This window comes from Notothenia rossii (assembly GCF_949606895.1).
Source record: "Notothenia rossii genome assembly, chromosome: 6".
Taxonomy (NCBI): domain Eukaryota; kingdom Metazoa; phylum Chordata; class Actinopteri; order Perciformes; family Nototheniidae; genus Notothenia; species Notothenia rossii.
In genome coordinates this window covers 74,164,387-74,189,905 of record NC_136909.1, presented here as the reverse complement: position 1 = coordinate 74,189,905, position 25,519 = coordinate 74,164,387, and the positions used below count along the sequence as shown (strand labels likewise).

General features: G+C 42.7%; 2 protein-coding genes across 3 annotated transcripts in view; one reads left to right on the top strand and one right to left on the bottom strand.

Moving 5' to 3' along the window:
• The window catches only part of LOC307044920 (leucine zipper putative tumor suppressor 2 homolog), a 35,491-nt gene extending 28,057 nt beyond the window's left edge, over window positions 1-7,434 (top strand). For both annotated transcript variants that reach the window (XM_079690365.1, XM_079690364.1), the window contains 7 exons: window positions 917-1,570; window positions 2,203-2,865; window positions 2,983-3,105; window positions 3,286-3,432; window positions 3,658-4,173; window positions 4,270-4,374; window positions 4,506-7,434. In XM_079690365.1, coding sequence (XP_079546491.1) covers window positions 950-1,570; window positions 2,203-2,865; window positions 2,983-3,105; window positions 3,286-3,432; window positions 3,658-4,173; window positions 4,270-4,374; window positions 4,506-4,688 — 2,358 coding nt within the window. In that variant the 5' untranslated portion in view covers window positions 917-949 and the 3' untranslated portion in view covers window positions 4,689-7,434. The remainder of the gene's footprint in view (window positions 1-916; window positions 1,571-2,202; window positions 2,866-2,982; window positions 3,106-3,285; window positions 3,433-3,657; window positions 4,174-4,269; window positions 4,375-4,505) is intronic.
• Window positions 7,435-8,370: 936 nt separating this feature from the next.
• Window positions 8,371-24,036, bottom strand: pdzd7a (PDZ domain containing 7a). Its single transcript, XM_079691141.1, has 15 exons — window positions 23,143-24,036; window positions 22,305-22,442; window positions 21,877-22,051; window positions 21,296-21,472; window positions 20,746-20,893; window positions 19,125-19,185; window positions 18,052-18,579; window positions 16,603-16,758; window positions 16,008-16,180; window positions 14,762-14,853; window positions 14,594-14,685; window positions 14,378-14,446; window positions 12,462-13,118; window positions 12,097-12,197; window positions 8,371-9,540 (listed from the first exon to the last, which is right to left on the bottom strand). Exons 1-15 carry the CDS (start codon window positions 23,333-23,335, stop codon window positions 9,373-9,375), a joined length of 2,928 nt encoding a protein of 975 aa, XP_079547267.1. The 5' UTR covers window positions 23,336-24,036; the 3' UTR covers window positions 8,371-9,372.
• Window positions 24,037-25,519: the final 1,483 nt, after the last annotated feature.

Genomic DNA, 25,519 nt, shown 5'->3' with positions numbered 1-25,519 from the left:
GGTCAGGGAAATCAGCGAGCAGCTGCAGATGGAGATGAGCGTGACTGTCTGTCATCCCCAGTCTCTGCTAAATCCATCCCCTCTTCCTGTCCCGCTAATGACATTGAGCATTATCAGTGGCGTCGCCAGAGACAAAGAGTGTATTTAATGAGGGGATGAGCCTTTAATGTGGGGGGGTCTGTGGATGTGCCCCCCCAGGAGAAATGTGTTAAACAAACAGCGGTTAAGTGGCTGTAGATAATGAGATTTGCGAGTGGCAACAGGACTAAAGTATACAAATAATTTGGCTTCATTGTTGCAGCAAGATTGTTGTTAATTGTTATACATTTACAGTATATGTAAAGAACAAAATTGAAAATACTGAAAATGATTTATTTAATCATTTTATTTTTGAGGAATTGAAGAATAATGATAAGATGATGAGCCCTATACCACTTACCACATGAGTCTCATTTACATATTTTTAACACATGGATGTGATTCTCTAGTTTCCATTCGGCTGTTTCAGTTTTAGGGTGCTGGTATTGTATGACATGACTTACTGGGACACAGTAAATTGAACAGAGATAATTTTAATATATTTAAAAAATCTTGAAAACATTTTGTGCTTTGACAAGACAAAATGTTTGCTGTTTTATTTTCTGCAAAATTAAAAAATAATCTGTATTAAATGCACACAAGATAGAGAAATATGTTAAGTAATAGCCATAGTATGTTTTTACAGTAAAATGCATCACTAACACTTACTTTTTCAGCATTAGCACTTAGGTGGTGCTTTGAGCTAAATGCTGATGTACAACCATAACCATGTTCACCACGCTGTTATAGTGTTTTAGCATACTACATTTGCTTTTAAATACATAATCTGTGTCAGTCATTAATGTAAAAAAATGTCCCTCTCTCTCCCTCTCATCAGTGTGTGTGGTGTGTCTGACGCCGTCGGGGTGCCATGGCTCTGGTACAGGCACTACCTGTGACCGTGACTGACTACCCCAATCCAGGTCTCGACATCCAGCAGTACCGGCCACTATCATCCCACTCCCCCTCAGGCCCCTGCCCGGGCCCCTGTGGGCCCTGCAGCCCTGGGACAGCCATGGGTTCTGTCAGCAGCCTCATATCAGGCCGGACGTATCAGGAGAAACACTGCCGGGCCGCCAGCGAGTTCTCCACCAAGTCACGCCGATCCACCCCGGCCACCAGCTGCTTCCGGCTCCAGGACAACACGCTCCGCAGCGGGAGCTCCGTTGAGCATCTGCTGGTTATCAGCAACCAAACGCTTCCCCAGGCCCAGGTCCTGCCTCCACCACTGCCCACCAAGAAGCAGCCCCGGCCTGGTAACTGTACTGGGACAGGGGGAGGAACGGCTGCTGGAGCAGTAGGTGGTGGCCCTAATGGGAACTCTGGGTATGTGAGCGATGAGGTGTTGGTTGGAGACTGGAACGACAACCTCATGGTGGCAGCTGTTAGTCCCTGTAGTGACTCGGAGGACCAAAAGGACAACAGGGCTCTGAACGGCAACATTGGAGGGCCTCCTCCCAAACTAATCCCAGTGTCCGGACAGTTAGAGAAGGTGAGAGCTGCAGGCTGAATAGCTAGAGCGATAAATCACCCGGGCAGATTTCTTTTTTGCTTATTGCAGGTATATAGATTACACACTGTCCTCATGAAACACTTACTCAGATGTGAGCATTCCTGCAGCATGTGCTGGCTATTTATTTCCATCGATCCAGAGGGAAGCTTAATCACTGGCCTGTAAGGCTCAGATGGATCATTTGACAGCTACTCACCTTGCAGACACATCATGATCAATGTCAGAGATCGCTAACATTCACTGACATATTTAGTGAACCCTGAGGAAGATCATTAAGAAGTCAAATGCTTACTGAACATGTGCAGAGCTCTCACCAGCCTCAACCTCCACTCTTCACCCTCCTCTTTGTTTATCTGCCCTTTAATCTTATTTTCTCTGTCCTCTACTCCTCTTGCCTGTCCCTCTAAGATTTTAGGAAAATCATTAAGAAAATTGCTTAATGAAGCCCATGAATATCAATTTAACCAAATTAAACTAATCAGAGCCTAGAGGGGTGACCTACCAACATATCACTGTCCCCCTCTGTAATGAGTTTTATTCAGCCGTTGCTAATTAGCACAGCTTAGTTTTATCAATCACTAATTTTGTATGTCATAATAATGTACTTTCAGAACATGGAGAAAGTGCTGATCCGTCCTACAGCGTTCAAACCTGTCATTCCCAAGAACCGTCACTCTGTGCACTACCTGTCACCACGGCCAGCGCCCAGCAGTCTGTCGGAGAGCCAGGCCAGCATCAACCTCCTACTTCCCCTCGGGGGGTCCAACGGCGCCGGCGGCACAAACGGCCTCGTAGTGAGCAGCACTTCCAGCACTGAAGGGAAACGCAACTCCTACAGCGGGGGTCGAAATGCTCGGAGCAGCCAGTCCTGTTCCATGTCAGATTCAGGAAGGAACTCCCTCTCCAGCCTCCCGACTCACAGCAGCACAGGCTACAGTCTGGCCCCCAGCGAGGGCTCCAGCTCGGGGTCTGGCTCGGGGGGCCAGCTGGAGCCTGTGACGGGCCTCGGCCGAACCACCTCAGGTGGAAATGGGAGCCACGGCCACACTAACTCAGACAGTGGACGCTCCTCATCCAGCAAGAGCACAGGCTCGGGGTCTCTAAGTGGGCGCGGGCAGCCCCTGTCGGACAGCGGGTCCTGCGGCCACTCGCCGCCCCCTGTGGAGGGCTATGAGGGGGTGGTGAGGGAGCTGGAGGACAAGCTGAGGGAACGAGACCTGGAGCTGCAGCAGCTCCGGGAAAACCTGGATGAGAATGAAGCTGCCATTTGCCAGGTAAGACACTCACCACCGACCAAACCTTTCTTTAACACACAATAAAAAAAAAACATGATGTTAGTAAAAGTTCAATATTGACCTCTGAACTCTTACCCGTGTCTTTTGACCTGAAAGGTGTATGAGGAGAAGCAGCGTCGCTGTGAAAGAGAGATGGAGGAGCTGAGACAGAGCTGCGCCACGAAGATGAAGCAAGCCTCGCAGAAGGCCCAGAGGGCACAGCAGGTGCTACAGTTACAGGTGCGCTAAGTTTCTAAAAACCTTTTAAAACATTTACCCAGACAGAGATGTTCAAATGTGTTACATTGCAAGTATCTTGCTTCAGATGTGAGTCTGTAGATTCTTTCTTTGAGGGGGCATGTCTTTTTGTAGATTGACTTGTTATTCAGTTTTAAAATATGTATCTTTGTGTGCCGTCAGGTATTTCAACTACAGCAAGAGAAAAAGAAGCTGCAGGAGGACTTCTCCTCTCTGCTGCAGGACAGAGAGACGCTGGAACGGAGGTGTGCCTCCATCCAGAGGGAGCAGACCCAGCTGGGGCCACGTCTGGAAGAGACAAAGTGGGAGGTGAGTCGAGGGGTCTGGTCAGGGTGATTAAAGCCATTCAAGGTGCCCTGTGAACTGCCTTTGTTCAAATCTGGCAGGGGGTCTCTTGACATACTAATGAAAGCATAAAACAGCCCTAAAAGTAAGGTTAAAGAGTCATTGTTGATACACGGCTTTTAAGCAATTTATTATGTATTTTCAGCGATCTCAGCTCCGTCTCTAACTTGCCTTCACTTGACCCTTCAGGTGTGTCAGAAGTCCGGAGAGATCTCCCTCCTGAAGCAGCAGCTGAAGGAGATCCAGTCTGAGCTCAGCCAGAAGGCCGGAGACATCGTGATGCTGAAGGCTCAGCTGAGAGAAGCCCGTTCTGAACTGCAGGCCAGCCAGGCTCGGTCCCGCGAGGCTGGGATGGCCCTGAGGACGAGATCTCTGGAGCTAGAAGTCTGTGAGAATGAACTCCAGAGGCGCAAGAGCGAAGCTGAGCTGCTGCGGGAGAAAGCAGGCCGATTGGAAGAGGAGTCAGCTCGCCTCCGGGACACTCTTTCCCTTCACAGCGGACACTCTCTTCCTGCAAATCTAAGCATGAAGGGGCATTGCATGAGCCTCTCCCTCCAGCAGGGAAGAGGAGTGACAGGGAGGGGGGGTCCCAGTCCGTCTTTGTACCGGGATGCAGAGGACACTCATGTAGTCTGGGGAGGGGAGAGCGATGAGGCGAAGGCACAGAGGCAGAACGCAGAAGCAGTGCTGGGATTCAGACAACAGGTACAAGATACTAATACTCAAATGAATGGTTATTGTGACGTCCTCCACCATCTTATTAGTGCAGTTTCTTACCTTCTTTTATTTCATTTTTCCCAGGTGGAGAGGCTAAAGGCTGAACTCATGTACGAGAGGAGGACTAACGAGGAGCAGCTGTCACGGTTTGAGGATGAGAGGAGGGTGTGGCAGGAGGAGAAGGAAAAAGTAAAAAGGAGATTTTTTTCCTAATTTCTTGGGGATTTACTTTCTGTCATTTTCATTCAGTCACATGCCAAAATAGCTTATTCTGATCCAGCGTACTGTTTTACTTACTTACTGTCCTTCCCTCCGCCCAGGTAATCCGTTACCAGAAACAGCTGCAGCAGAACTACATCCAGATGTACCGTAGGAACCGGGATCTGGAGCGAGTGATGAGGGAGCTGAGTCTGGAGCTGGAGAACAGGGACATGGAGGACTATGAGGTGCACAGTGGCAGCAACGACATCCACTTTGAGGAAATCACCGCCACTGAGATCTAAAAATACACTTATACTATTATGTGCACAGGACCATGGAAACACAACTCACAAAAAAAACAGAGGAGGTCAAACAAACATTGAACTCCAGGCCAAATACTGCACTATCTTCAAAATGGCTTCACGTGGACCACCGACCACTCGTCCCTGTCAAAAGGGACATTTCCCAAAGGTGCATTCTTACTTTCTACCAACAGAGAAGTACTCCAATAAATCCTTATAAAGTGTCCCCTCCGGCGCTTTTAACAGGTTTATTCCACTACGAAGCCAGCACAAAGACTTATTTCCCCTCTGTGGGAGCAAAAGCAGTGAAGACAGCGTTTCTTCCTCGGACCACATGCAAATCAGGGTATTAAAAATCGTCGGGCACTTGAAGCAAAAAATGTCATACAGGCACAGCAGTCAAAGTGCAGTCGCGCCTTTCTCTGTAGCACATACAGCTAAACACCCGGCCACCAGCATGCATGTTATGATGCATCATGACACTCCTATCAACACCGCCGCTGCAAGATATTAAAGATGATTACATTGATTACCCTTCCACATAACAACAATAACAACAGCTGAACTGGTCCTCCACGAGGCTCAGCCGTGCAATTCATCTGTTCAATTAATACAAGAAGAATCCTATTTTTGTTCTTGAGCTCTAATTCCTCAGCAGGTTGGTATTTTTTTAAAAGAATGTATGTGACTGTTATCAATCCAGAGTAATGCAGTATAAATGGTCATCATCAAAGAATCTGCTCTCCAAGGGAAACATGGTGTTATTTTTATTTTTTGTCCTGAACTGTGGTTTTTGTTGAGCAAGACATCAGACTTCAACAAACAAGTTGGGACATTCATATAAGGACATCCTAATTTACCAAAGCACCAAGGACACAGGAAACAAACGCTCAAAGGACGCTGCTTATGTTTCTAGACCACCAACAGTGATGCTGTTGCAAGAGTGCAAGCTCTGACATAAACATTTACATTTTACAATGGTGTAGCATTAGGAGGTGTAGCATTCTACTGATTCTCCTCCTTCTTTCTATTTCTGCCTTTGTCTCTATGTGCACTCTCTCTCTCCATCTCTATCTCTGCTTATTACTCTATTTTTGTAACAGCTGGCAGTTGGTATCAGGAAACTAAAATTGGAGCAAATTCTTCTTTGGTCGTGACGTCATTGAGAGATTTAAGGCATGCTTATTCAGAGTTTCCGTTTATTCTCCCTCATTCCCATTAGTGCTCTTTATTTAGCTTTTGGCAGCCCAAAGCCAAATAACACTTTAAAAGTCTTCCTAGTCTCCCTTAGACTATAACGTCACTGACTGCTATATAGGTAGCAAGACTGGCATGCCTGCATGTCGTTGTTTGTTGTATCAGATTTCAGAGGAAGCCGGTTCAGGTAGCGGTGAGATGTGAGTTTGCAGACGCAGTAGCTCCAGAGCTGACTGTCCTCAAGGCAGGTCGGCTTTAAAAGCCCTAAATATAAACCGGTGGGGAGTATGTTCACATTTGAAGCTCTTTTCTCACAGTATATGCAGGGCTGTGGGGAACACTGCTCATGGCGGGTCTCTACTGAAAAAAAGAAGAGGGCTGAGAACTTTTATTTTACAAATAGTCTATATCAAGGAATAATCATTAAATGGAAATCTATATAATGGAGGAGATGTTGTATATTTTTTTATATATAGCACCTGAAGATATTTTGTTGTAGTACTGATTTAAGTGTGGGTTTAATAAACAAAACATAAAGACTTCTATATATATATATATATAAATATCTATCACATACAAATAATTCAAATGATGGATCAGTTATAAGTGGAGGTGGCAACATAGAAGGAGTGCACCTAATACTGTAATGCATGAGAATATGTTTACATTATATAATCTGTGTGACATTAGCATACACTCTAAAGACCAAATTTTGCATCTGATACAAACAGTTGGGAGCTTTGTTAAGGTTCAGTTTTGACTTGTTGTCCCTCCTTTTTGATTGATCTTTCGTTTGATCCTCAGTATCAAGCAGCGTTGGGTTTCGTGCACGTCAGTAGTTTAAAAACGCATGAGATGGTGATTGTTCATTAGGTTAGGGCCGCAGCAGATGCAAACCAGGACATTGTTAATTTTCATATACCTGGAAATGATATCATACCCCTTTCAGAAAGTGTATCAGTATGATTGTCAGACTATATTTTGCATGACCTCACCACATTCACTGTGGATTGAGAGAATGTTTAGATTATTAGTTCTGTATACATCAACATAAAGCCATGGGAAGTGACCAAGAATGGAACAAGTTGGGTTTGTCCAACCCATATTCAATTTGTCAACCAGACCTAGACTGTTACACACTCATCATAAAGGCAGTAAAGATACAGATTAACAACCAACCTGACAAGTACTGTGTGCACCGTAGACTTAAATTCTTTCCTCACATCTCAGTTTCTCTTCGTTGCATAACCATTTTCCCCTTGTAAATATGTAAAACACTAAATAGTATAACAGAGTGACATTGTCTTTTATTTAGACAAAATATCTATTTCAAATGTAGCCACTGTGACTAGACCAAAGCAACGTAACACATTTTCTTTTTTTGTGGCATTTTTCTCATCCTTTTGTGTGCATTTTTTTTTAATGTTTACTTACATTGTGTCTTCAGTAATTCACAAAGTATCTAGTTGTCCATGTATATTTTTATGTGTACATTTCTTGTACAAATGACTGTGTTTTTTAATTAAAGAACAAGTTGTCACACGTAAAAGTTACTGTTGAACTTTTTTTACCTGAAACATGAAATTAAAGCAGTATTTTGAATGAGCTTTTATTGTTTATGGTAACTCAATAGATACACTGAACAAAAATATAAATGCAACACTTTTGTTTTTGCTCCCATTTTTCATGAGATGAACTCAAAGATCTAAAACATTTTCTACATACACAAAATAACCAATTCTCTCAAATATTGTTCATAAATCTGAACAAATCTGTGATAGTGAGCACTTCTCCTTTGCCGAGAAAATCCATCCCACCTCACAGGTGTGGCATATCAAGATGCTGATTAGACAGTATGATTATTTCACAGGTGTGCCTTAGGGTGGCTACAATAAAAGGCCACCCTTAAACATGCATTTTTGCTTTATTGGGGGGTTCTGGGGGGGTCCGAAAACCAGTCAGTATCTGGTGTGAGGGTTAGGGTTAGGATTAGGGTTAGGGTTAGGATTAGGGTAATGTTGTGAATCGAGTGGCCTGTGTTCGTCGTCCATAACATGCGCCTGCCCGTACCATAAACCCACCACCACCATGGGCCACTCGATTCACAACATTACCCTAACCCTAACCCTAACCCTAACCCTAATCCTAACCCTCACACCAGATACTGACTGGTTTTCGGACCCCCCCAGACCCCCCCAATAAAGCAAAAATGCATGTTTAAGGGTGGCCTTTTATTGTGGCCAGCCTAAGGCACACCTGTGAAATAATCATGCTGTCTAATCAGCATCTTGATATGCCTCACCTGTGAGGTGGGATGGATTATCTCGGCAAAGGAGAAGTGCTCACTATCACAGATTTTTTCAGATTTATGAACAATATTTGAGAGAAATGGTTATTTTGTGTATGTAGAAAATGTTTTAGATCTTTGAGTTCATCTCATGAAAAATGGGAGCAAAAACAAAAGTGTTGCGTTTATATTTTTGTTCAGTGTATGTTCAATTTCATCTTTGAATTGCATGTCTGAATTTTAACTTTCGCTTTTTTAGCACATTTGTATGTATTTCTCCCCATTAGCCATCTACATAAGTAAGGCACTACGCACACTGTATTCCAGTTACCTTGCTGCCCATATCACCTCTACCCGACTTTAATTTAAACCATACCACTGGCCTTCATGTCCTGCATTTCTCATTGACATGTTTTTCCAACTCCTCCACATGTCTGCATAAGCTCAGTCCACAGCGGGGTGTAATTAAGCCTCTAAAGTGGCGGATTGCTCCAGAGCACAAGCACTTTTGCCAGAAAAACGGCACAAAAATACTGAGCAGCAATTCGTAATAATCCCCCCTGACATCCACTAAACCCAAACTATCAGTTTTGAAATAATACAGGGTTTTAATCTGTGTATAAATCTATAAATCTCATAACGCAGGCTGGGGTAATCTGTCTCTGGCAGGCCTGTGGAAGGAGATGCTCCAGCTGAAAAACACAGACCACTATCAGACTTAGAGGTCACGGCAGGGTTGCCAGGAGTTAAACAATGCCGCAATTTCAACCCAGTTCATGAATTCAATTATCACAAAACGGTATTACTTAGTGTGTGTCTAGTTGATGTGCAATGTATGTATTAAGTCAAATGTTTGCTAAAAACACTAAGAACGTTAAAAAACGTACATTTCATTTGCAGTGCACTTAATTACATTGTAGCAAACTGGATCTTATCGGTGTCCTGATAAATAAACTACTGTAGCAGTCGTAAAAACCTTCTCTCTAATGTCCACCTTTTATTTGACATATTTATTGTCATAACTCTGCCTTTCATAGGACACATGCTTCTGTGTATCCGTTCCCCTCCACACTGACCGGAGATCTAGCTGTCCCATATTTCTTCTTCTGGAGTGAATCCTGGATTCATTCACTAGCGCAGGACTTGCAGGTTTTGTGTCCTCATGACTGAACATCAGTTTGACTGCAAAGCACACAGAGGTTAGTCCGCAGGTCTCCTGGGGCTGCTGGGGACCTTTAGGACCTTGACCATAAAAACCATCGGGTCTTTGGCCTTGTTACTGAACGCTCTGCGAATAACGTCCACCGCGTGCTGATGAGTCACCCCCTGAAGACTCTCGCCGTCCACGGACAACAGCTCATATCCTGCCTGCAAATGCAAACACAAGGTCAAATGTTTAACATTCAATACTGTCAACAAAGGGTAAGAATTATTATTATTTAAATTGTATGATGACATAAAGTATATCTTTGTATTTGATCCTTTCCCCTTGTTTCTCTTTTCCCTCATGGACAGTTTCCATAAATCTGAAGTGATTGTGTCCCTTAGCGGGAACCTGATTTATTTTTGAGAGAATTGGGCCCTCCTGTTAGTTTAATATATTCACACTGAAGGCCGTCACTACTGCACATATAAAGTTTCCCCTTCAGCACAAGGTTGTTGAAAAAAATGAACATGCACTTACACAACCACACACACAAACACACACACATTTGTGACAGTTCTCTCAATGCTTCCTGCAGGATGCGAGAAGAGAGTGATATAACTTTGGAGGCCTGAGGCGAGGAACTTCCCCCGATGTCATCTGGGTTTGACGAGGATGCACCTGCCTCGTGTGCTCAACCTCAGTGAAGGGTAGAAACACATAACACAGAAACACGCAAGGCCAATGGCCATTGTTGTATTTTCAACGATCACGTCTTTCTTCCCTTTCCCTTTTCCTTTCCAGTGATTAGACACAAAGAGGCTTGTTTTTCTTTCATTCTGCACCTGCCCGTTAGATCTATTATGGGTCAAACACATTTGTTTAGGAGGAGGCTGGACATGTGTTTGTTCAGACAGGTTTCTTCACAACTCATCAGACAGCCGTGTGTGTCAAAACCTCAGAGCCTTCCGTGAGGACAGCATCAAAAGATTCATTTAACCAAAGAGGAGATTAAAAGTGTTTTTTCCCATTTTTGAAAAGTAATTTATGTGAATTAAATAAATCGCAACCTAATCTGCCCTATCCTCTTTACGGCCATTTATGGAGCCCATTTATGAGGTTTCCTCTTAGCCAATGGACGTCATGGTCCAAAAATAACACGGCCTGTAAAAACCACTACAGTTACTTGGAGGGATCAGTGAATTGTTCATAATGTGGTTTACCAGGTCATTATATACTACATTATTCAGTTTAGGAGGGGTGAAGTTCTGGCTTTTTGTATTATTTATTATAAGTCAAATCTCTATAGATGAGTAAACTTTTCCCTACACTAACAGTTGTGGGGCATCTCATTGTAGATTCTGAAATTATAAGTAAAATCCATATTCTCTCACTTAGCTCAAATGGTATCAAGCCAGACCTTGCTCAGGTTTGAAGATATTTGTCCCTAAACACTTGCTAAATGCTAGTAAAATACTGTTTTTGTTTACCATTCAGCCTGACACATGTTGTGTGTTAACCGCACACTCTTACAGTACACAGTTCAATAAAGGCATGTGAGAAACTCATGTCCAGATTTCCAGCTGACAAAAGCAGCTGGCACTGTCAAACAAACAGGAAATGATGTGTGCACATAACCACACTCTTACACACTCACTCATTCTTCACTGATTGTATGTTATCATGCAGGTCTAAGGAGAAAGGATGCATGTTACGCCTCTCGTCTCTCTGGAGAGAAGGGGGATTTTGAACTGAGCCAGTGAGCTGATTGGTGAGCTGACATGCCTCATTGTGAGGTGTGAGCTGGAGACAACAGAAAACAGTAGCAACAACGTCTCTGGTTATGATAGCAGCAATATGTGGGTCATTACCAACTTTGATCCTCACTGAAATATACCCACAGCTATTGAGAAATAACACACGATTTAGTAAAGCTATTTGTGGTTCCCAGAAGATGAATCCACTTATCATCCACTTTCTCTAGTATCACCAGCAGGTCACGCTTATCCTTCACTTATTCCCTTTAATAACTCAACTATAATTAGTCATGATATCTACTTTACTTTCTGTTCGTCTTGTCAGAGATTACGTGCACAGTGTACACATGTGTCTGTGTATTAGGTGAGTGCAGTCAGGGACAGTACAAAGGAAGTTATTTGAATATGAAAGGATGGACAGATACTGGATCCCCCTTATGTTTCTCAATCAAATCAGGCATTAGACCTGAGTAGTGATAGCATCTTAATGCAAGTGTTGTTTGGCTCTAGTCAAGAATTAGCCTGTGGTTAGCTGTAGTGAATGAGTGCGTGTATCAGGTGTGTTTAACTGGCCAAGATCACGGACGACTGTTAAGTTACTGTGCAGGCAATATATTACCAATACATTAGCAGACCAGCACCTGTGTACCTCATTAATAATGGAGGGGGTGGGATACTTGAGACGGCTCTCCTTTATCTTCTTCTCCACTCCTCATTGCACACCCTAAACCTCTCCCTCAGAGACATGCTTACGTATAGGAACAACAACAATAACTCATAACCACAGGACAGAGGTGTGGCCGGTACTTACACAGCACCACAACCACGACGGACATCTACTACAAAACGAGAGTAGTATGAACAGAGTACATTTTCAATACTTATGGTGTAAAGATGTCCTTTTTCTCTGGGCTTAAGTCATAAACATATTCTGATTTTGTGAACACCATTCAATTGACACCCATTTATGTGACATGTAGAGGTGTTGTTTCCTGTCTTCCTGTTTCTGCCATTACTGCTCACCTTAAGAGACTCATTTGTAGACGCAGCTCCTCCTGGGAATATTTTCTCAATCTTTATCATGGGCTGCACTCTTGACTCCATCCCTCCAGAGATACTAATACCTGTAAACACGCAGCAAAATAATATATTAAAAGACTGAGGGATTGCATAAAAGTGCAATTGGTAGTCTAATAGTGTACACAAGTAAGTGATACCCTGACCTCTACTGGTGATGTAATAGATATGTGAGGATGAAAACATCAAAATGTCATTTGGCAGTTTGTATTCTATATATTGAAAAACTAGTTCATAGAATAAGACTTACACTTAAAACAATCAAATCAACTCAAATAAGTGTGAAATACATGTATTTCTGTATAACTCACCCAGTGACTGCTTAACCTTGGTGATGGTCAAAGTGTTGATTGCATACTCTTCAGGTGCTCTTCTTTTCACACCGTGACCGTTTTGTGAATGTCCATTGGGCTGCTGACTGCTCTCTCTGCCTGTAGATGGACTCTTGTCTCTCTGGGGCTCGAACACATCAGACAGAGGGGTTCTCCCTTTCCGCTGTGAAGGAACGCGAACGCTGACCTCTGTGAAGCCCTCCGGCCTGCGCTGTCTGCCCTCCATGCTGTCAGGACTCACCTCCCTCCTTGCCCTCACATGGCCGTTCCTCACAGGTGACCTCCCTCGATCAAGGTCTCCTCGGTCAGACGCTGACAACAAGGAGACGTCATCATACCGCGAGGCCCCGTTTTCTCTTCTGTTGGGAGAGCGATGGGGTTGGCGCCCACGCTGGGTGCTGTGAGGGGATTCTGCGAGGAGTAAGCTGTGGGTGAGCGAGGGACTCAGGGAGCGGGTGCGTCCGGTGGAGGAGGTGTAGCTGTCCACAGGTACATCCAGCAGAGGGGTGAAGGCACGGGATGGAGGCAGATGGCCTGACTGCTGGCCAGAAAAACGCAACCTCTCGAAATCCTCAATCAACTGACGCTCCGGCTGGGTGTCCTGGATCGGCTGGAGGTGGAACCCACCCCTGTAGTCTGGACGACATAAAAACAGTAAGTTGAACTTTAACCATGCAGTGGTAGACGTTATATCAAAGAACATCTGAAAAACTTCTGAACATAAACACAGGGATGTGTCGAAACAGCCAGTCAGCACTAGGTAAAAGATGAGTCCACTGATTGAGCATTTCACTCACAATAGGCAGTTTGAAATGATCAAAATTGATGCACTATAACCAAAGATATGACCATACTTCTTAACACTTTTCAAAATCTAGGGATCTCATTCTAGGATTGCCATTGTATTGCAATAGTAATCGCTCATTGTAGAATACAATTGTACTTCCTTAACTGGCCATTTTAATATAAAAAGTAAACAACATTGTAACCTATAACCTACACACTTGTAACACTGATACCACAAAAAGGTTAACACAAGCTTCTTCATGCAAGATCCTAAAGTGTTTCCATCAAGTGTTAAACAGAGGGTGATGAGTTAACACTAACACGCCTGTCTGAATGGCAAAATATGGATTGGATTTGATGTGTTTTGACATAGAACTATTGGAATACATAATGCATCATAATAAGCCTTTCTAAGAGATAACAGCAGCATAACACAACATCAAACAACAACACTATAGAATTTTACAGTAAAATAGGAATAAAATGTTGAAGAAAAAAAGAATATAAGCATGTCAAATTCACAATGTCTTAGCAAAACAGTTTTTGGTGAGGCAGAGCACCAAACTGAAATGATAGTGTTGACCCTGTGACCCCTATCCTGTGATTTGAGAAAGTGAGAAGGCTGCAGTCAGTCTAAGATAAGACTGTATTGATTGTGTCTCAATGAATCCTGAATGAGATGAAGGATAAAAGCATCTCTGTATTGTTAGAGTGTCAGGGTGGCTCGTCTCATCCCCTTTCTGTTGGCCACAGAGATGTAACACAAGCCTCTGCTTCAGCACAGGCACAGGAAACCTGAGATATTTAGTGTGCGTTTGTGTGTAAGTGTGTTTTATGTGAGGCCGGGAGGTGTGTGTGGAATGCCAGGGATGGGATATGGTCTGTGCCTGCAGGTGTTTCAGTTTGACACTGCAGATAGGAGATGAGGCAGGAGAGAAAGGAGGTGTGGGAGGAAGAGTAAGAGTGGGAGGTGAGAGGCTTAAGCCCCTCGTGTATCTTGTGTTACTTTGGGATTAGAGAAAGGACACAACCGGACAGAGAGGGAGTCAGAAGAGAGATTTTGTAAGAGAAAGGGTAAGAGGAGGAAAGAAATGTAGCATATTATGTACCTGGGACAGGCGTGATGAGGTGGCGGCGAGGGGTTCCACTGCGAGGGGAGCGCAGAGCTGGAGAACGAACTAAGAAAAGGAAAAAAATTCAAACTATAACGCTCCATAAATCACTTTGTTATGTGTAATCTTTTCGAGCTGTTTCTAACTTTTTATGTTGAGTTGTATCAATAAGAATAATCAGAAAAGTGATGTTCAGTGCATTCCTCTACTTACCAGAGCGACTCTTAAGAATATCGTACGCCTCCAGCTCAAAGGGCATGACCATGCTGTCAAACCGACCCAGCTCTGATGTAGGAATCAGCATCCTGCAGAGGAGGTGGACAGCATCATGTAGATCTACTCACTTCAACACATACTGTGCATTTACTTTAGGAATCTCACCTTATTTCTCTGAGAAGCAGCAGTTTCTCTGGCCTGTCCAATATTGCCAAAAGAGGACGCACCAAATCCTCAGTCACATTCTCGGATAAAAACTGAGGGGAAAGGTTAGATTGGTACACAAATTAGAAGAGAAAATAAGAATAAGAGAAAGAAACTATTGTGGTTGTGAATAAAGACAATTTTCTATCAGGCTATCTTATGATTATTAAAGGGGCACCTACCAATTTTACACATCAAGTTAAAGGTGGGGTAGGTAAGTTTGAGAAACCGGCTCGAGATACACTTTTTGTTATATTCCATGGAATGCTCTTAACATCCCGATAGCAATGAATATCTCAAGTGCTTTGACAAAAAATCCATATAAAAATGTCATCTGTGGACGCCATAGTACTGTAAAAAGCACGACCAATCATTTTAGGCGGCCCGGCTAAAATAACTGGATGGCCTACCTGCCTGTCAGCCTTCCATCTGTGCACAAACTTATCTCGTGCCCTCATTGGTCATGTGCGCGTTCGTGTGTGTTGGAGGAGGGGCTCTGTAAGGAAGTGGCAGATTCTTTCCGGCTGTGTATTTTCAAGTTCTAGCGCACTCGAGCTGGTTTCTCCAAAATGACCTACCCCACCTTTAAGTTATCCTGTCACAAGATAAACTACTTGTGAAAATGGTCATTATTTTGGAGGTATGATCCCATATATTATATTTCCAATACAGGTTATTAAACTGATGTGCTGCACAAAGTCTAATGAGAGGACGGTTATCATGGTGCATTATGGGAAATGTAACAAGTTAACAACTATACTTGGGGACCAAGGGTCAGGGGATCTCAGGCTCTGCTGCATAAACCGTTAGTATTCTTCACATATGGTGCAATACTAAATTGCTGAAGCAGCCGTTTAACTTGAGGTGTTTTTAGACTTTAACTACCTAAACTTGATATCGTCTGCAGTGGTGGTAAAGGGCAGACAAACTAGCTAATCTCTAAAATTGTCCGATGAGTGTGAGATGGGACAAAAGGGACAAGGGGTTCAACTGACTCCTGACATTTGATCCTAATCATAAATGACAGGCCAAATCCATCTTTGGTCAAAGCTGCTGCCAGACACAGCTACCGCTAAAGGACACTCAGTGACACTGGGAACAATAATACACAATTAAGCCTCAAGGTAGCCAGCAGGTTTCCATTCAAAAACACACACAGGAGCGTGAGTGTGGTGTTGGAGAGGGTCATTCCAGATCAGGAACTCACCCGCCTGCAGTGTCTCATCACAGCAGCCACCTCATCCTGACTGAGCAGTCTCTTGGCCATGTCCTCCACATGCTTCAGGGTCTCTGGTCGGGGCAGGGGGCTGTTGTCTTTAACCCCAGCACGGGATTCCCTCGGAGAGGTCAAGAGCTGGAAGGAACGACCCCGCTCCTTATCTGATAAAATAAAATAATAAAGACTGAAATAAACCACATGCATATAAAAACATGTGCAGGCGGCATGAGATGTTTTCACAAAATCAAGATTTCACCTTACAAGTACGATATACAGTGTTCTACGTGAGTGTGTTAATTGCTACCCAGTGTTACCTCGGGTGGCCATAACTGATCTGAACTTATGAACTCACAGATAAGAACAACTATGTAATGGACTGGAATCCCCAAAACTCCATAAATGTAATATGAAACAGGACACTGTAGTTTGCTGCACATATCTCTGACTTGTTCAGCGATTTAAATATAATAACTGAAGTGGAACAAAATGGCAATTCCGGCAAAACCTTAGGCTATAGTTTACTGTTTGGGATGCATAATTTGAGCCTGGGAGGAAAAGAGATGTCCTGTGACCGTGCACTCACCTTTGTCTGCTTGATGGGATGGTGACTTGGAGCGGCTCTTCCCTTTACGGTCTTTCTTAAAGAAGAGGTTGACAAAGGTTTTGGATCGCTGCAGGCTGGTTTTACCCTCTCTCGTGCTCTTTTCCTTCTGCTGTTTCTTTTTCTTTTGTTTTTCCTCTATGGACGGAAAAAAAAAAGACAAAATAGCAGTCAAGTCCCTCTGAACCAAATGCTGTGAAACATAACTAACTTGAACACCTGCTAAATTAAGATATCGACAACAAGTAATTTAACTAAACATCTTGATTAAATCACAGAAAGTGTTCCTTAAGTGGTATTGAATAATAGAAATATACCACATTTAACCTCTGTGTGTTGAAAACATAATTCATTAGGCTTTGTATTGCTCCATGCTAAGCTGATAGCAAGTAACAGTTGGTGATACACACTCTCCGTTATGAGTACAGACTGTTCATTTCTCTTCCTGTCAGCTCCTCTGTTCACTGCAGTAAATCTGCCATCGTGGAAAGTAACACAGTAATACTGATGAATTGCAGCTACACCACCTTGAACACAGCCATATCTATTGAAGGCACTACAGCGAAGTGCTCCAGCTTACATAACAAATGTCTAATCAGCCTTGAGCTTCACCCCGTGCACCCTCTGAGTCCTGGAGGTATGAATGAGCTGGATAAATTGAAAAGGAACGACTAATAACTCAACAGCCAAGCCAAGGCTCAGATGAGATATTCCTCCATATGCTTGTTCGTATTCATTCCTCACAGAGGCACAACAAGTGAGAGCAAAGGCTGGTGATTAATCATGAGCCTGCGTTGAACTTTTGGCTCTCGGACAAATTGTACGTGGAGCTTAAATCACCCATGTGGAGTCTGGTTGTTGTTGTTGTTTACTTCCTGGAGTGATACGAAGAAGTTGGGTCATTAAAGTGACAGATGACCTGCCGGAGGATTGCTAGAGGATTTGAGAGTGGACCCCATTACAAAGCGAATGCAGGTACTGTCACAAAAATCAACTGAAAAAACTCATCTGGATTGTAGCTGCAATTCTCACCGTGAAGGGACTCTGGCGAGGATTATGTCTCAACTGAGATGGATGAAACTGCCACCGCAATCAACAACCAAAATACAGTAGAGTACACCCTGATACTAAACGTACCAACATAACAACAATACTAATATCACCTGGGATATCGACCCAGCCAACTTATCAGTCTTAAACTGTCAATCTTTTTAATTAAAGCTGTAGTAGGCAGCTTTGGAGAACCCATCAAGAGTCAGCTAGATTTATGAAGTGATTGAACAAACTCATTTCCAGCCTGGAAGAACATTTGTACGAATTCTTCCAACAAAAAAAGCTTTTAAAATAACCTAACCCTTTCTTTAATATAACATTTAAGTCTATAAAGGGACAAAACAATCCTTAGGATCCCAGTGAGCCTGAAGGTCTCACCTGATGCAGTGGTGTGGCTCTGGGAACGTCTGATTGGTTTACGCGGTCTGCTCAGGGCCATCAGCGCCGCCGTCTTAGGTGATTCTTTCACTTCTTCCTGTTTCCCAGATGACAGCGTCCTTGTACGTCTCCGCCCTCCTTCTCCAGCTCCTCCCATCTCCTTCGGCCCTTCACCTATCCCTCGAATCACTGTGTCCTTCAGAAGCACCGTGGCCCCTACAGTCCTGCTGGTTTCTGTGGTGACTGGCATTTCAGGGAAGGACCCATTAGTTAAGGGGTGGTCCTGGTAGTTTGGAGGATGGGGGTCGGTCTGCATGGCGGTGTCAGCAGTTCTCTCTGCGCTGCTTGGACGTCGGGAGCGGTCCTCTGTGGAGATGGCGATGTCTACCATGTCTGGGCCAAAAACCTGAGGGAAAAGGACCTGGGAGAGACCACTGAGGGAGCTGAGAGGGGTGCTGGAGGACCACGAGGAGGCAGAAGAGTTTGAGTCTGATCCTTGGGAGGATGGAGCACGGCCCCCATTGGCCTCTGTAGAAAACAACCCATAATTAGAATGAAGTATGTGGATTGGTGTTTTTTTATTATTTTGCAAGTGCAATAACTAATGAAACTGTCCAATGATTACATGAGCACAGAACACAGACATACAGCTGTGAGGTTAAAAGGTAAATAAGATTTGCACAGGAAGCTTCATTTCCTTATTCTACACCGTCTGCTTTGTTTGGGATAAAGTCTGTCTGGCTTTGAGTGACCCAGATGTCAGGCCCTGCTCTGTTTCAGACATTTAAGTTTGCTGAATTAATCCCTGCCTACGTTCATAATTACTGTTATAAAACTAAAGAACAAGGCATTTGAGTCCTGTGAAGAAATTGAATGACAGGGATTTAGTGTAAGCAGGCTACATGTGTCCCCTGTTCCACTCTCGTTTATAAGATTTCCAAGTAAAATCCTGCACATTTTTTTTCTAGACAATGTATTTCAATGCAAGTTACTCTTTTCATGCTACTACTCAAGTCATCATCTCTGTTAAAAACTCATCTTAAACATTATCTCTGATGTAGTAGTCAACATACGTTGGTCGAGCCAGCCGTATTCTGCCACCATCTCCTTGTAAGCAGGATATCTCCCGGCTTCCTGAAGTGCAAAAACATGATCAAATGAATACTCAGTGAAAACATAGTGGGCAATGAAGTCATAAAAGCCGTAGAAAAGAAAGAAGCAAACTTAGCCAGAGTAAGACCTAGAAGTTGCACTTACTTAAATATCTTTGGTTGGCACATATATAACATAGCCTCTATTATCTGGTTTAATATGTATTACTTCATATGCTGTATATCATATTTGTAACATCAATGTTATTAGCCTGGTTAGTTTGTCAAAATGTTTCCTGTGTGTATCCATGTGTGTATCCTTATACCTCTCCCTAAAATGTTATAATGACATTTTAGTTGAAAAGGGCTAATGCACTAAAGGGAAAATAATTACGATGGCGGAGTGCCATCGTTAACAATGGTTTCAAGGAAAGAGCCATTTTCTATATGAATTGGTACCCGATAGCCTTGAGTCTTTTTTAAGGGATTGTCTCACCAACATGGTTTAAAGTCAAATAAATAACTCAGATGAAGGTCACTTCTAAAATGTTCCACAAAAAACATAGATGCCTCAGTGTGACAGAGATTGTTAACTACAATGAACCGTGGCCGTATGTGTGATACACAATTGGGTTTAATAGGGGACACAAGGAAGACATAATATTCAGTTCTGTTGATTATAACCTGATCCCTGACTGCCTTTGAATAATTAACATCCTCCCTGTCTGTTTTTCACACGCGGAACCTGAGATCAGAGGAGTAAAATGAGCACGTAGCAGTGTCAGTGAGCTAAGAGAGCGCTCAAACACACTGCACCACACACATGTGCCCATTCAATACACACAGACACACAACTCCTTTATCTAAGAATGTCACAGGTTAAGTAACGCACACTTGCACACATGCATGCGTACACAGACAAATAAAGAACTAAAGGGCTGTGAGCCAGCTGTTCGCTCTGCTGTGCAGAATCAATCTGTGTCCTCTGAGAAGAGCTGGTGTTGTTTAACATTCTGTAACATTTATTATTGTCACAGCACCTAATCAATTGTGATGTTTAAACCTGAGCAGATGATTAATATTGTCATACAACACTACAGCAGTGGCCAAAGCATTTCTGAAATTAGACTTAAACAACCTACGGATCTTTTAGACGTTTAAAAGGAACAGGCTGTGAACACAAATTGATATATTATCAGGTTCTCAAGTTGAAATGAACATATTTGTTGTCTATCTACACAACCAGCTGACATGGAACAACATCAGAATTCATTTGATGAATGTAAACCCAGTATTAACTCTACTTTTAGCTCTGTTTTGTTCTCCTCCAACTCCTATTTCACTTCTCAGCTGCTAAATGCCCCATTTTGTCCACCAGTCAATCACTAACTTGTTGTTGCTGTTAGTGCTGATGAGGAAGTGTACAGTGGTTTTGATAGAGCTCTTTTTGAGAAAGTGAAGTGCAGGGTAAACTAATACAATAAGCTTAAAGAGGCTAAAACGTGCCATACAGTAGAGGTTGCTGCAGAGTTGCTTACATAAACCATTGATAAATGCAGCATTTAAATGTGACCTTAAGTGTATCTATGAAACGGTCTCTCACCCTGATGGTCAACATGACATGGGTGTGGCTCTTCAGGACCTCGACTGCGTTGCTATGGGTGATGTCATCAAAACCGATCCCGTTTGCTGCAAGGATTTGGTCGCCCATTTTGATGCCATGTTGTTCTGCAAGCCCACCCGGGTCCAACCTGAAGAGCAACACACACAAACAGATACAGATGTATGTCAAATCTGAACAGTAGGTAAGACGTGGGAACTTAATGTAAACGCCGAAGCTAACTGCTTGTATAACTCTTTAATCTAATGTTCTACTATTTTTTTTTTTTAAATGTGATGTAAGTATGTTTGTGTCTTAATCAAGCTTATCATTGCAGTTTGATGGGCTCCAACTGGTGTATGTTTGCTTTGATTTAATGAAAGATATATGATGTCAGTCGTGCTCCTTTTTTCTCTAGAAAACTTTAAGAGGGGTTACAGCTCCTCCTCCTCACACACGCACGGCACCACCCTCAATAATTGTGTTTGTCTGATGCCGATAGACTCTTCAGGTGCAAAACAAGAATGTGTTTTAAACCACACATGGTTCATACTTAGAAACATAAATTCCCAGTCCAAACTCTTTGCCTCCTCTGATGTTGAAGCCCAGACAGTAGTCATCTGATGTGGTGAAGAGATGCACGATCCTGCGGAGAGCGCTGTCTGAACTCGTCTCTGACGGTGTGCGACCGCTCTCCTCCACCACCATCCGCCGGTGAATCAGATCCACCCTGAACACACACATGTAAGTGATGACAAATATTCATGCATGAAAAAATTCAAATACACAATTTTTTCTTTCTCTCCTGCACTCAGGCCCGTCAGTATCGGTTAATCAAATAGCCATAAAGGTCACAGGGGTAATCCATCCAGCGCTGCCACATGAAACCAAGATACAGTATATCCCAAAAGTCAAGTGACAAGACTTCACAAAACACGGGCCATGCTAAGCTCAGTGGTGGTTACAACAAGGTAATCTTTACTTTACATAACAGAGCAAAGCAAAGTCATAATATTTACCTACTGTTTATTGAAGTTTGAAATGTGATGTAAATATGTCATTGTAGATTAAATGTGAGATATCATTCATGGCAGCCTCCTTCACATTGCCACAACCTGCACCGAACGGACTCACCATGTGGTCTTCTCCTTGGAGTAGCGGATGCCGGGGATCTTGCCCACTCGTCTCACCACCATCCGCAGCCTGTTGTTGCCCGTTAGGACCTTCACAGCGCTGCTCATGGTGATGCTCTCCAGGCTGACCCCGTTCACCTCCACCAGCTTATCGCCCACCATCAGCCCAGCCTGCTCTGCAGACACAGGTGGCCCTCAGCACGATGCACCACAGTAAATGTCACAAGGAAACAGAAGACCACATGCATAGAGGGAAGCACACTAAAAAATAAGCTTGCAGTCAGCGTGACTCAGACACAGACACAGACACAGACACAGACACACACACACACACACACACACACAAACACACACACACACACACACACACACACACACACACACACACACACACACACACACACACACACACACACACTTTATACTAACCTGCAGTGCTGTCGTCCTCCACCTTGCTGACAAATATGCCGAGACCATGTTCAGACCCCCCACGGACACTGAACCCCAACCGCCCATCTGGACTCTTATCTACTGTCACTGTGTGAATGTCTTCACTGTCCTCGCCTCCTGCAACACCAAAGAAAAAGAAAGTCAGGTTTAATATTTCAAAAGTATTTTCGATGACATCAATATTTGGTGAATAAATATTTGACCACCTTAAAGCCAAATCCTCAAAAAAGAAATAATAATTGATTGTTCCTCCAAATAGTGTGACTTTTTTTAACCATGATTCACTGAGGTATATTCATGTATGTCTACTAGGGCTGCAACTGACAATTATTTTCATTATCGGTTAATTTTTTACCAATTAAGTAATTAATTGTTTTGTCAATAACATATTTGTTAAATAATTTCACCAATTTGGATCAATCAAAGTAAATCTTAACTTATCCTATTAACATTTCAGAAAATAATAAAGAAATGTCATCTCGTCATTTAATTTCAAGTTTTCATATTCAAAACTAAAGTCTGTATATTTTTACATATTTAAGTAATCGAATATGGTTCAACCAAACAATGAATCAAGTAAACATTCTAGCTCTACTTTCTAAAATATATTGCATTATTGTTGATACACTTGCTTTCTCTGACACATGTGGCGGAACACATTTCTAAACTTGAATGACTGACTGAATGACAATTGTGTGCCTCTCAAGCCAGTGGCATTTATTTTGTGTCACCATGGTAACAATTCGTTTTGTTGCCGAAACTAAAAGAGATATCTGGCACATAGCCCTGAGGGTTAACATGCACACTGTGAACTCACCATCAACAGGTGAGTTGATGAGAATGACCCGGCCCATCGGGGAGGAGGACCTGCGTCTGTGGCGGTGGTGTTTCTTCTGCATGTAGCGCGGTGTGCTGTGGGAACCCCCGGTCTGGCCACCATGGTTGTAATGGGGGTGCCCTCCTCCATTTGTCATCTCACTCCAGCCAGAGGGGTGAGGGGAGCGAGCCATGCTATGTGTCTGGCAATCCTTCCCTTAGTCATCCAGACAGGAGGATATCTGGAGCCTGCTGTCAGGATGGAAGAGGTGCAGCCTGGGATGAGGGTATGGATAAGGAGGACAAGTGTGGTGTGGAACTGGAGTTTTGTTGCACTTGCTGGTCCAAAGTGGAAGACAAAATACTTGAGGTGGTCCAAATTAGAGCAGGCAACTTACAAGGCTCGAGGCAACATCTCTGATCTTTATTAAAAACACTTTCTGACCAAACACAAGGCCTAATAAAAATAATCCAAGGTCCAAAAGAGAAAATGCAACATGAAAAAACTGAAAGCTGAGTTTCACACAGCTGAAGAAAACAAATGGCGAATTAGTTCCTTGATCCATGATTGAACTGTTGACTTTACTTTGTAGGATAAAGAAGTTGTTATATTCCACTTGTTTCCTTTGCAGCCTCTGAATCTCTCTCCATAGAGCTCACGGTGCCTGTGTCTGCAGAGAAGTCAGCGGTGCATGGTGATTCCCATCGAGTCATGTTTAATTGAATGGATATCTGTTGTGAGGACAATATACTGTGAAGAGTAATGTGGGCTCAGAAGAACCTAATTTTGGTTAAGTAATGACCTTTAACCTGGGACCTTGAATAGAATAACATTTAATACAAATAAAATAAAAGCGTTTTAAACAGAGTCTCTCATTTAACTTAACTTGTTTATCGATCAGCACCATGGACAGCGTCTAAAAGACACTGAAATGACACTTTGACCTGTCAAAGTGTCATTTCAGTGTCTTTATAATGACCTGTCATTATAATCTATTCCTAACAAACTAAACTTTTGAACGACTTGTTGTTTTTTGCGAAGTTTCGGTCAACTTTAACCAAACTGTTAATACCTCAAAACTTGTAACGCTACAAAACTGTAACATCGTGACATATCGTTAAAATAAAGTGAATTTGTATGAGAGTTACCTGCTGTGTGTCCATGTTGGTCCATTGGTCTGCCTTGCTGACGCATTATTATCGGACACCTCCGGAGGATTAGTGCCACCCCAGTAGTTCTCCAGGTGACAATTGTTGTCCTATAAGGTTTAAGCCTTTTACATAAGCCTCTGCAGCTGTGCAGCCATTAGCGCTGAAGTAATGATGATTAAGTACACCAATAGGAATTATATTACAGTTACACTGCCTCAAGTCTCTGTCAGTTTGTCGTCAGGTTATTAATGTGTCCACTAAGTCATTGTTTCCCCGTAAAACTGCCGAGATGTGCGGAGATGTGGATCTTCACTCCTGTCTGTGAGGTGGGTAAACAACCCCACCCGGTGGTCAGATGTGTCCCATCACAACCTATGTAGATCCGATTCTATGCAGACCCCAGGGTATTTATTATCAGTCATATTAATAACATTGACACTGTAAAGAAACAGGAAAGTACGACATTGAAAATCTTGATGTTTTTATTCGAAAAAACATCAAGATTTGCACATCAAAGAGAGACCAGCTTGAACACAGTAGCCCTATGTATTTGTTCCAAATAGATATATAACTATCATAGACTGTATATATAAACAATATTATATTATAGACATAATTAATATATATATATATGACTATATACTATTAGGAAAGAAAAAGCGTGTTACAGAGACCTGATATGATGTGTATGCAGCCTTATTTCAATGCTTTTTTTGTTTTTCTGGTAATTTCTTTAAAATACTATCATAAGAAATAACTATTATTAAAACAACGTTGACTTGCTCTAAGAATAAATACCTAAAATATATATATTTTAAATTAGAATTAGACGCTTGTAATCAAAGTAGCTGTAATGTACAACTTTTGAAAAAGCTAAAGTACAAAACAACCTTGAGCCAGTCAGCTGCTTTTGAACCAATCATGTGTTGTCTACCCACCCACGCCCAGGGGTTTCCATCTGCTCATGTCCTCCAAGACGTCACAACGCCCCCAGTATTTCACTGCACGGTGCTGCTTTCAAAGACCTGTACGAAGCTCTGATTTCCGGAACTCAACCTCACATGGACTGATATGACAGTGTTTTAACGATTTTTCTCTAATAATGTCTGACCAAAAATGTGCTGTGCATTGTATGTCTTTACAATAAATTATGAGATGCTGTTGTTACAGCAGCACAAAGACAAAACACTAGCACATAGATAAACAGAGTAGAAAATAGAGGGGGA